Genomic DNA, 12,929 nt, shown 5'->3' with positions numbered 1-12,929 from the left:
GTTACATCAAGTCTTACAGCACTTCATGCTTTCCTCTGCTGACAACTTTTATGCAGATTTGGATTTCATTTTCCAGCAGGACTTGGCACACTGCCCACACTGCCAAAAGTACCAATTGGTCTCATATAATATTCTAATTTTCTGAGACACTTAAAATAGTTCACTCTGTGTGTAATACATCTATTTAATATAATGAGTTTCATATTTTGGACTGGATTACTGAAATAAAGCAACTTTTCATTGATATTCTAAGTTGCGCTGAGATGCACTAGTATATATAGATTACCTGATTGGTTTATCTTGCTTGAGAAGGTCCTTGAGGTTGCGTTCATAGTGCTCAGCCACTACAACCAGCCTCTCTGCAACAAAAATACAATAAACTATGGAAAGATTCAGTAAAGAGTCAATAAGGAGCCAACATTCTAAATCTTTGCAGGTTTCCATTTCAAGACCAACACCAGTTAATTTAAAATGTATTATATGCAATATAATAATGGTAAAAATAACATGAACATAAAAAACATTTGAATTTATTAATATTCTATTATTACATAATTTCAACATATGGGCATTTAATCACATTTAAACAACCCTGTGAGATGGAGGTAACATAACTAAACACACTTAACTAATGCATTTTAAAAACATATGTACAAAATAACGAATAGAAATGCAAACATTTGCTTGTGAGGTTAAGTTTAGGACATGCCCACATTTGTTACTACTTAAAATGTGTCAAATTACAATATGGTGCAGAACATCAGCTGCAGATAATCAGAACCTGGTTAAAATAAATAGCAAAAAGAGATTTACTTTTTAAAAATAAAAAAAAGGAGAAATAGGTGCAATAAATATTCTTCTTAAATTTAACATCTCTTTCTGTAAAATAACTGCAAACGCAGTAAACAGAGAGATAAAATGGACAGGCGATATAAATCAGTGGGTAAGAAAACACGGTCTATAACGAAACTCCATCCCTTATTATAAATTAATTAATTTAGATTTTATAAATAAATATAAACACCTAAAAAATAAACTGGATTACTGAAACAAATAAGGATATATATAAAATAAAACAAGAAGCAGATTATGGTGCAATTGTTAGTTATATAGGATTAAATATTTTAGAAACCAAAAAACTGTAAACAATCTTATGAACTCATTTGTTAAGTTGTTACTCAACTTATTTTTTTTATGAAAAAATCTTTAATGTTAAAGTAACTCGATCTAAAAGCCATAAAATTTGAAATCTTTAAAGAAAACCTCTTGAGATGCCAAAATAGATTTTGTGTGGCTATGGATATGTATAGTTAAAAATAAAATGTGGAAAACTCACTGTAAAATTGCTATTGCTAACTGTGTAATTCCAGGTTTCTGTGTTTTTAAACAAGCTCTTGTTGTTTTCAAAAAAAGAAGAAAAGATTTAGAAAAATACTTGAATGATGTTTGTAATATATCCGTTTTATTTAAAAATGTTTTGAATTTTGTAACAGAAAAGAGTATGAAAATGTAACATTTTTTTTTTACTTTTACTTTCACTATTGAATGTAACAGCGATGCGATGATGAAACATGACTGTAATATTTTTTGTATGTGCTGGTTTCTTGTAAATTGACTTGTTAAAAAACTTCAATAAAATTTATATAAAAGAACCTGGTTAAAGAAGAACGTCTTATTTTAACATAAGAAATTAATTTGATTGATAAAATGAGTGGGTTATCCATGACCAGATCAAAACTCTCTAAATTTAAATATGCATATATAAAATAATACTTAATGCTTTTATTGGGGTGTCCAAATGTTTTCAAACATTTAGAAAGTTAGAACATCAAAATTATTATTGTAATTTAAAATATGTATCTTGTTTAAGTGTGCATCCTGCAATTTAAAGGTATTATATCAAAACTAGACCTGAGGACTAGAACACTGCAGTTGAATCAGCACATTGATATTGACAAACCACAATACGTATTATTGTGTACTTCTATTTCCCCAGTTATTATTCAATAAAACATTATTTAAACCTGGGAAACAGTCACCAGAATGGAAATTTAATATCTTTGAAAAAGTGAAGCATGCTGTGCATCTTAGTAATGTTTTGTCTCTAAAAAGGGAGTTGAAATCATTTTCATGTGTTCAAGTGAGGATTAAAGCATTTTCAGTAAATGAAGTTAAAACAAACATACAGCTCTGGAAAAACAAGAGACCACTTAAAATAATAAGTTTCTTTGATTTTATCAAATTGAAAACCTCTGGAATATAATCAAGAGGAAGATGGATGATCACAAGCCATCAAAGCAAACTGAACTGCTTGAATTTTTGCACCAGGAGTGGCATAAAGTTACCCAAAAGCAGTGTGTAAGACTGGTGGAGGAGAACATGCCTAGATACATGAAAACTGTGATTAAAAAACAGGGTTATTCCACCAAATATTGATTTCTGAACTCTTAAAACTTTATGAATATGAACTAGTTTTCTTTGCATTATTTGAGGTCTGAAAACTTTAGCATATTTTTTGTTATTTCAGTCATTTCTACTTTTGTGCAAATAAATACTCCAAATGACAATATTTTTATTTAGGATTTTGGAGAAATGTCTGTTTATTTTACTCAAACATAAACCTATAAATAGCAAAATCAGAGAAATTGATTTAGAAACTGGAGTGGTCTCTTAATTTTCTCCAGACCTGTAGGTACCATCTGCATTTGAGGCGTGTTGACCACTACACTACAGCAACCACAGGAGCTCAATCACAACCGCTACTTAATAAGGTTTGACCTACAGTGTGGTCAGAAAGTCATCTGGCTGGTCATTATGTTCTATACATACCCACGTAATCAGTGCAAAAGTCGGCCATTATTTAAACCTAAAAGTCTGTTCCGATGTCCATACCAAAGTTCATGCGTTTGTTACATTTGGTCCGGTTTGGACCCGTTTTGTCTATTGCGTTGTAAGACACACATATGCATGTTTCGGTCAGAGAGAAATTAGGGTCCTAACCATGGTCCCTGGCTATTGTTACACCTGTTATTTTGGTTTGGACAAAACTGAAAAGACCAGGGGTATTTAATTAGAATTTAGTTCGGTCCAGTTAGAGAAAAAGGTCTGGACCGTCGCCATTTTTAACTTGTGTTATGATTCAGAATTATATACTGTATACTGAAGAAACCTATTAGCCCTGTCAGTTTTTATGTTTTATGTCATTATCAATCTATCATAAAATAAATGGAAACACCCTGAACTTATCGAGTCTATTAATGTGCATCTGTATGTTAACTTTGTTTCAAAATGCTATATTTATTCTATTTATTTATATTAGATTTAGGCCTGCCTGTCATGATAATTACATGAATGACAAATCATACTATATATGGAGAAATATTTGCTGAACTTGGCCAACATATCAGCTTTGTTTAAAAACAGCAGTTTTATTTTATTTAATATTATTATTCTATCAGACTTTATTATGTTGTGGGTAAAACTGATGGGGGAAGTTGCCAATGCTTTTTGTCCCCTGGGGGTTGCCTTAGTTTTGAGGTAGGGTTGTTTTGGGAGTAGAGAGAGCGCGCCTGCAAACGAGGGAGTTTTTTTTTTTTCTTGCTGAGGAGTTCTGATCAGGTGGAGTAAAGTGGAATATTTTGCACTCTTGTCTCTTGTTGTTTCTTTTTAATTCCTCCAAGTTACACTAGTACTAGTATGTTTTTTAAAGGTAGTATTTAAATTTCTTTTTCTGGTGCGCACCATCTGTACTAGTTTTTCTCGCTTTATTCTCCGACTTCTCACCGCCTGCTTCGCCTGTGTGGCTCTGTGCTCTCGCATCTGCACAGATCTGATTGGTAGAGGAGAGCGTTTGGTGATCTTAAAGCACACGTGATTGGTCTGAATTTACTCCGCTGCAAAGCACGTAAACCATAAAGACAATAAAAGTTCAGCCGCTTTAAATAAATCCTTCTCTGTAGTTTATCGGTTTGGGTCCGGATTGGACAGCGTCTGGGACCGGATCCGGAGCGCGGTCAGCCTATTAGTGAACTCTGGTCTAGACGAAACAAGGTAGATGTAAAAAAGGGTCTTCATTCCAGATTTCTACTTGATGCCTCCGGCCACAGTATGGTTCAAATGCGCCAGCAGCACACCTGCTATAACTGTAAGTTGAATCAGTACAGTACAGTACAGTGAAGGACGAGGAAACTACAAACAGTACTGAGATATTAGTATTTTTTTGGGCATGCATTGAAATTCGTATGCAGGCAAATAATCCCTGGAATCTGGAACCCACTGACATCACCAAACGCTGGGTTTCTTCATTTAGAATGCTTTGTCAGGCCTACTGCAGCTGTCTTCAGTTGATGCTGGTTTTGAGGGTCTTTCTACCTTTAGTTTTGTCTTAAGTGAGTAAAATGCTGCTTGATCAGGTTCAGATCTAATGATTTACTCAGAACATGCACAGCTGTACAAGCTGGTATCTTGTGAGTGAAGCTAAAAACACTGGCCAGCATGCTCAGGGAAAGGCAACATGGATTAAGAATTACCAAAGACAGTGAACAGACAATGGACTGCTTGGTAATTATCATGATCAATGGCCTCGTTCATATCCTACAGTTAAGTGCAGCTCTCTTAAGCTTCAATGTGACATTGCAAAAGTCATGGGACACTGTATTAGTTTTTATTCCAGGACATTCATTCGCATTAGTCTAGATTTTTCCTTTCAGTGCACACACAAAAACGAGTTTTACTATAAGTAGAGTAAAACAGCATTGTATTATACTCATGCCCATAGAGACTGTATCAAACTTTTTATGATTAGTCCATAAAAAACAGCATCCTTCGTTACAGTCCTGATTATCTGTTCAGCAGGAGAAATCACTGACACAAACCCTAAACTTATTCATATTTACAATCTGTGCCTTTATGGAATCTACAGGCAAAAAAATGCGGTACCATGTTTGCCCCGAGAGATGTCCACATACTGGCACAGTCTGGGGTGGGTGATGGTCTTGAGGATTTGGAAGCGGCCCAGGATCTTGATGGAGTTGGGGGTCAGGGGGAGCCCATTACTCCCGCACACGTCATGAGGAAGGGGGGAGGCGAAGAAGGTGAAAGCCCCAAGCTCAGCATCCTTCAGGGGCTGCATGACCACACCCACCTTTTCCTGGTGTGTGCAAACTGCATAGGACGAGAGAAAAGACACTGAGAAATCTGTACAGGCAATGATACAAGCATAGCAAAGGCTAATGTAGCAGAAACCTGTGAATTTGTTCTGTTAAAAATCTGCTAAAAAAGTCTGGTCAGCTTAGCTCTTCACCAGTATAGCATATGTTTCAGTGTTTTTAGCCTGACTGTCTATGCTGGTCCAACAGTATGACCAGCTTGAACAAACTAGTTAATCAGCTCAAAAACTCTAAAGAAAAATTATATGCTAAACAAATAACCAGCTTACTATTACAGAACACATTTCCAGCTGGATTATACGCTTTTAAACACCTTGCCTATTACAGACCATCTAAAGCCAGCTACCAGCAAATGTGTTGTTCAGCTGGACTGTTCAGCAGAGATTACATGGATTCTAAAGTCATTGGTTTACTTACATGCTCTAAATCAGGGGTTCTCAACTGGTATCTGCCCGGGACCCACTTTTTCTCATGGTCATTAAATAGTGACCCACTTTTATAGAATACAAACCAAACAAATTTATTTTAGAAAAATAGCCTTCAAAAACCCATTAAAAAAAAAAATATATATATATATATATATATATATATATATATATATATATATATATATATATATATATATATGTATATGTATGCATGCAAAGAGCATTTTTAAGAAACTGAGGACTACATGTACAAAAGTTACAATAAAATTAAATATCAAAACTGCTCAAAAATAATAAGATGCCACGGAATGAGATACTTCACTTCTCTGCATATCTCTGCATTCAGAATACATTAGTAAGAAACACACTCTGTCTCTTTTTCCGCCCTAATATGAAAGACAAAGTACAAAATCAGATAAGCATTGAATATTTTACCTTTTTGTTATTTTACCAGAACATGTCCACAACCCACTTTTGGGTCCCGATCCACCAGTTGAGAATCCCTGCACTAATTACTTTAGAAAACACATGCCCTACAGCACTGTCATACACAGTTTATCAGACAATAATATGGGCACTGCATTATTGGTGTAGTTTAAGACTGTGATCTACGGTTCATCATGTAATTTAACACTTCATATTCTCAATGTTCAATGAAAAAGACGTATCTCCAAAACAGCAACTTTTCAGGAGAGAGATAAAACCTTCTTCACTTTCAACAGAAGTAAATGTAGTAAATTTTAGGTAATTTTGAAGATTTTTCATTGGTCCATTCATCAAGAAATTTTGACACAGTGTATGAGACAGTTTGTAGTAAAGAAAAACTAAACAAAAATGGAGATAATAGTTTTTCACGGGACAGCAACAATATACACTACACTTCAGCCTGAATAAACACAAGCATTTTACTAAAGACATGTGACACGTCAACATGTAAAATGGTTTTAGTTTCTAATAGTTAAAGTAAATGATCAGACTGCATAGTGTCCTGTCTTGTCACTGTTGTTATTGCTTATAAAAGTGTCTCTAGAGTCGTATATCGTAGATTTTTTCTTTTTTTTTGCGGATTCCTGTAGGAAACAACATAACATGCAACTAATAATTTCACTGCATTACTTGGTTGCATACAGCAATAAAAAGCTATATATTGAGAGTACAGTTATGGTTTTAAATTTTAACCCAAAAAAGCCCAATGCTATTTGCGAAAATTGATGTAAAACATTTCATTAAAGCGTTTGAGTTGGTAAAACTGAGTTGATCAAAGCCAAAAAACACACTTTAAAAGGAGCTAGTTTAACTTCCAGCACTAACCCAACACTCACCCAACACCACAGCTAGTAAAAGTCCTTAATAATCATTAAACAAACAGAATTACACATATTACCACCGGCTTTAGAGGCTAAATTACCTTCACAGTGCTTTAAGTCTAGTTTAAACCTATTGTCTGCCTGCATACTCAGCTGTATAGGTCCTGTGTGTTCCTATTTAGTATATGGAGTTATATATGGTTATGTTAATTTTGTGAGGATATTATAATTATGTTATGTTAATATATAGCTACAGTAACTGCAGAGCTCAGCTGTATAGGTCCTGTGCTCAGTTCTATATGATGTTATATAAGGATATGTTAGTTTTGTGAGGATAATATAACTTATATATAACAGACTGATATATAGCTACAGTAACTGCAGAGCTCAGATGTTTAGGTCCTATGTGTTAGGTTCTGTATAAAGTTATATAAGGACATGTTAGTTTTGTGATGATAATATAGTTGTATATATAACAGACTGATATATAGCTACAGTAACTGCAGAGCTCAGATGTTTAGGTCCTATGTGTTAGGTTCTGTATAAAGTTATATATGGTTATGTTAGTTTTGTGATGATAATATAGTTGTGTATATATATATATATATATATATATATATATATATATATATATATATATATATATATATATATATAGCTACAGTAACTGCAGAGCTCAGCTGATGAATGAACACAAAAAGGACGCTAAACTTCTCCCTCTGCTGCTCTCTATATAAAACCCCGTCACCAACACGAGCAGAACTGCAGCCACGTACCTTTTACTGTTATTAACCTGCTAATAATCTGTTATTAATCACTGAAGCTCATATTAGCTCTGTTTATTCCTCCATCAGTAAACACAGCCGAGTCGCTCAGAAACACACACAGCAGCACGTGACGGGCGCGTCACCGCTCAGCTGAACACATTACAAAATAAGAGTTTTTAGATATTCATGTTTATAAAATAAATCTCTGTTACATTAACAACCTTTAACTGATAACATAATTATCTTATAATAATATTTAATGCCTAAACAATATTTTATAATTGTTATATATTTCTTTTATTTTTTAACGTTTTTAATTATATTAAATGTATTTATTTATTTTTATCAAACGTTTGTATTTTATAGTTTTTATTTTGCAGATGTACAGTCACATTAAAATATGTTTTATTAATTTAACAAGCAGAAAGTTCATTCAGAACAAAACATTTTGCCTGAAGAGTGGATTTATTCGGCAAACATTCCTTTTTAAGTTAAAGTATACTATATAATTAATAAGATGTAATTAGTTCAAATGGATTTAAGCTACAGAAATCCAGACCCATATCATTATAACAAATATTTTCGCTCGCTTAACATATTGTGGTAAAATGTCTGAATTACATTTGGGAAAGTTTTATTTTTAATCAAAAGCTTCTACTGACAAATATACATAAAAATACATAGAGATGGTTGTATTGAGGAAATGTTTAGAATAAAATGTGACCCTTGCAAATCCAATTGTTATTAATCACGATCCTGTTTTTATGCATTTTAAACGAAATAAATAAATAAACAAAAATCATAAGCTATAATTTAAATGTCATTTAAAACAAGCATATAACTAAAGGAAATGTATATACATATATATATATATATATATATATATATATATATATATATATATATATATTTTTTTTTTTTTTTTTTTTTTTTTTTTTTTTTTTTTAAATGACTAAACGAAACTACGCTTATAAAATGAAATAAAATAATAAAAGTCCCGCGAACATTTACCCTCAGCGTGATTATTGCGTCACCACTCGGCGACAAGCCTGTGCGGTGTCCGCTGTGCGCGTGTTCGCTGCCCGGTTCTGCACTGCTTTCATGTGAGTTCTGTAGGTTCTAAAAAAAAAGAAAAAGTGAGAGAGAGAGAGAACGTGTGTATGTGTGTGTCTGGGTGTGTGATCACTTAGAGTATCTCCATTAATGTTTATTAGAATAAGTCTTAGTGAATGTAAGTGCGGATCCAGGTATTTTGGCTGTTTGACAGTGTGTATGGCTGTCTATTTATCTGTCTGTTTTACTGTCTGTCTTCTGACTTTCTGTATGGCTGTAAGTCTGTCTATTTGATTGTCTGTCTGTCTGCTTCTCTGTTTGTCTTTATGTCTGTCTGTATGTCGATTTGTCTGTCTGTCTGTATGTCTGTCTCTCTCTCTCTCTCTCTCTCTCTGTGTTTATCTATTTTACTGTCTGATCTCTCTAAATCAACATGTTATTTTTACTGTATTATACTGTTTTATTCTATTATACTGTAATCTCTTTTCTCAATTTTTTTTAAATATTTCTGTTTCAGAGAGGTATCAGGTTTCACTTTCACTTGATTTTTATTTTTAGAAACAAAGTCAGGAGCCTGTCAGGAATGTGGGTGTGTATCTACATTCTTTAAAGCTTAGTTTTGGATTATACTGTTCTCTTTATTGTGTGATCATCTTCAGTGTGGGAAATGAAGATAATTGTCCACCAGTATGTAGGTTTATTAGCCACCATGTTCCTCCCCCCAAACACAGAGCAAGCTGCCTGTCTGTTTCATCAGACTTTATTCAGACCATGCCTCAGAAACATGCAGCTTAAGCTTTAACGTGGTATACAACTAAACTTTATAATGATTCCGGTATTTAAGAAAGTAATCTGTGTCATATTGTATGTTGATCTAGATTATCAAATTATTATACTATAAATTCATTCCATGACTGTCCAGTTTTCATAAAATTAAATCTGCTTTAGGCAGTTATTAAATCTGAGTTGTAATGCTTTTATGAACATAAAACTCTATAAAACTATTTAGCCGCTATTTCAAACCCATAAAAATAAATGTGTATGTCAGGGTTACTCATTTACTCTTCACTTTAATGAAAAACATTGTGGCCTTAAAATAAAAAGGACCTGCAACACTTTTTGACTGGAGATATATGTATTTTTAATTAAAGATACAAAGTAGTACCAATGCATTTCAGCACTTTATCAGGGTTAAAAAACAAGATAACACAATCCCAAATTAAAATACATACTTGAACAATACAAAACAATAATCAATAAAAACTCTAAGAAGCTCACAGATTACTTGCACTGGAGAATCGTCTCCTCCGAAAAAGTTTTAAAAGTTCTTCTGAAATTCATTATTAAGAAAAGACTTAGTGGGGGTTTCACAGAGAGGGATTAATGGGAAAAACGACCCAATGTGTGAATATGTGTTCACTACACTGAAGGAAGTCAATTCTTTTTCTGTGGACAAAAATTGGACAAGCATTTAATTCTGAACTGTCCCGAGAAAGACTATTGTGATGGTTGGATAATTGGGTCAGGACATTTTTAAAACCCCAGGCAGGGGTATCAACAAAAAGTAATTTAACGTAGGGCAACCAGTGAACCAGTGGAGTTGTGGGGCCCCAGGAACACTGATACTTGTGAAGGAGACCTCACTCCAAAGCCTACAGTACTGTATCTGCTGATAATGTATTGGTGCCAGAGATTCAGAAGAGATTTGGAGTCCATGCCTTGAATAATCAGATCTGTTATAGGGACCTACTTAACATTAGGCAACTAATGTCAACTAATCTCATGGCTGATAGATATATACAGCTCTGGAAAAAAAAAAATTAAGAGACCACTTCAGTTTCTGAATCAGCTACTCTGATTTTGCTGTTTATAGATATATGTTTGAGTAAAATTAACATTGTTGTTTTATTCTATAAACTACGGACAACAAGTTTGATGGCTTGTAATTATCCATCTTCTTCTTATGTTCCAGAGGTTTTCAATTTGGTAAAATCAAAGAAACTAATCATTCTTAAGCGGATTCTTATTTTTTTCCAGAGCTGCATATACTACTGACTAACATGGTATCTAGGAAATTGCAAAGCCTAAGTCTCAACACTGCACTGTTGTGCTGTGCTGGATTTAAGAATTGCCACTTTAAAGATTGCATCACTGCTTCTGGCTATTGAAAATGCAGAATATCCACCATTTTATCCAGTAAAACTGATGATTCACTTCATGTGCTCTAGAATCATCTTCAAAATTCACCATCAGCATTGTTGTGTGACATAAATCTGGACCTTCTCCTCTTGTTTGATGGCATATTTGACTGTAAAACACCCAAAACCTCAGTGCCAGCTGTGCACCATACTGTTTTCATTTGGGTTGGCAGGCGAGCGCTTCATCCCATGCCTTCGCCGTGGTGACTTAAACGGTCACAGCACTGCAGTTTGAAAGAGTGACATGTTCTGTTGCTCCTTGATGAGTGTTCACACGATACCACCAAGTTGGTGGTAGGAGAAAGTCTTTTAGCAGATCTGAAACCTCACACAGTGCCTGCAGTCCGCAGTGATGCCCAGTGGCTGCCATCCCACTGCCACCCCTTACAGAAGTCCGGAGGGGAAATATGGAAACCACTTACATTCTTTTCCTTCAAATAACTTCGAAATGGTCCTGTTGACACTCCATGGCTGACAGTAATTGTAATTGTAATGAACTTTATTTTATTAAAACCATATTTGGTGTAAGCTGGTTTAGTACATTTGCACTGGCCTCAAAGAGCTTTTTGGCATTATCTCCAGGGTCTTAGAAAATGACTAATAGAAATGTCGTTCTTCACGCAGCGGCTGTTTCTTCTTCCATCCAAACCCAGCATTAGCTTTACCCACATGCACACTCTGTCCAGTAACTGGGAGTGTGACAGCTACTGTCTGCCAGATTAGCACAAGCTGTTCATGCTCTTTTACTCCACGAGCAGCGAAATGCTTTAGCCAAACGCAGCTTTTCGGCTCTTAACAGATCTTCAAAGACCAGCATGGCTGTTTCTCAGAGCTCTTCTGCTGCCAGAGAGACGCACATGGCCTGGTTTTAGGTCCGTAGGCCCTTGGCTGTGACTGCAGCCAGCCCTGCTAACAGTGCTGTTGTGACTGTCCCGCTGCTCGCAGTGGGAAGTGATGACCCTTGCAGGACTTCACAGCAGAGCAGAGCGGTTCGAGGCTTTTGGAGCCTGCAGGCCGAGGCTCCAGCACGACCCCCGGGGCCCGTTTTTAGGGGTTATGCAAATGAAAACGGCGCTATCATGACGCTCGTAAATTCCTCCACCACAGGCCCAGTTAAATCGATACAAGGGCTCCAGAGAACAAGAGACTTTGATCCGCGATATTATCAACTCCAGCTTTTTTGTGTTTCTAATTTCCTCTTCCGAGCCGTTTTTGTTTTCATCCCTCGCCAGCTGTTGTTTTCCAGCACCACCCTGTACTATGTGTTAAGCCGTTTTGTTCTCCTTTCCTGGGCCTTGTTACAATCCCCTGATTGCCTTTTCAGGAGATGAGTTGTAGCAAAATCTGTCATGGCTGCGTTGCTTCTAGGAGCGTACGATGGGACTTGACTAGCAGCTTTTTTGGTTATAGTTTCTTCATTGGTCTCTTTGAAGCTGAAAAAAAGCATCTCATTGTTCCTTAACCTCAAATCTGATCAGCTCCACTGAGCATATAGAAGCACTTCGTAGTTCTATAATTACAGACTGTAGTCCTGTATCTGTTTCTGTATCTGCATACTTTTATTATTATAATCCTCCTTTCACCATTTTCTTCAATGTTCAGGACCCCACAGGAGAGAAAACCACCACAGAGCAACTATTATTATTTGAGTGGTGGGTCATTATTATTCTCAGCTCTGCAGTCACAATGGCTGGCATGGTGGTGGTGTTGGTATTAATGTGATCAGATGCAGCAGTGCTGATGGAGTTATAAAAACCTCAGTCTCAATACTGGACTGAGAATAGTACCAAACCTGGACTATAAAACCGGGTGTGTAACGCTACGTTCACACTGCAGCAACACGGCATCGCTGCCAATCGCTTTCTCTGCCATTCGCTCGCCGAACAAGCATTTTATCTGCCACCAGCAAGAATGTGCAGAGTTGTAGTTTAGTGCTTTGTTTAATTGAGACTAGTGCTGGGCGGTATACTGGTTCATTCGTTTTTTCCACAGGGGAAACTTGAACCCG

At 35.5% G+C, this 12,929-nt stretch overlaps 2 protein-coding genes across 2 annotated transcripts in view; one reads left to right on the top strand and one right to left on the bottom strand.

Moving 5' to 3' along the window:
* Positions 1-7,803, bottom strand: part of tbck (TBC1 domain containing kinase) — a 98,835-nt gene extending 91,032 nt beyond the window's left edge. Inside the window, exons 1-3 of the mRNA XM_022684516.2 lie at positions 7,680-7,803; positions 4,939-5,163; positions 287-359 (exon numbers count right to left, since the gene is read on the bottom strand). Coding sequence (XP_022540237.1) covers positions 287-359; positions 4,939-5,131 — 266 coding nt within the window. The 5' untranslated portion in view covers positions 5,132-5,163; positions 7,680-7,803. The remainder of the gene's footprint in view (positions 1-286; positions 360-4,938; positions 5,164-7,679) is intronic.
* An 888-nt stretch (positions 7,804-8,691) lies between these two features.
* aimp1a (aminoacyl tRNA synthetase complex interacting multifunctional protein 1a) overlaps positions 8,692-12,929 on the top strand; it is a 29,031-nt gene continuing 24,793 nt past the window's right edge. Inside the window, exon 1 of the mRNA XM_007234304.4 lies at positions 8,692-8,773. Coding sequence (XP_007234366.2) covers positions 8,772-8,773 — 2 coding nt within the window. The 5' untranslated portion in view covers positions 8,692-8,771. The remainder of the gene's footprint in view (positions 8,774-12,929) is intronic.

This window comes from Astyanax mexicanus, chromosome 7 (genome assembly GCF_023375975.1).
Source record: "Astyanax mexicanus isolate ESR-SI-001 chromosome 7, AstMex3_surface, whole genome shotgun sequence".
Classification (NCBI taxonomy): Eukaryota; Metazoa; Chordata; class Actinopteri; order Characiformes; family Acestrorhamphidae; genus Astyanax; species Astyanax mexicanus.
Note: the sequence above shows the minus strand (reverse complement) of the source record. Positions and strands in the feature narration are given on the sequence as shown.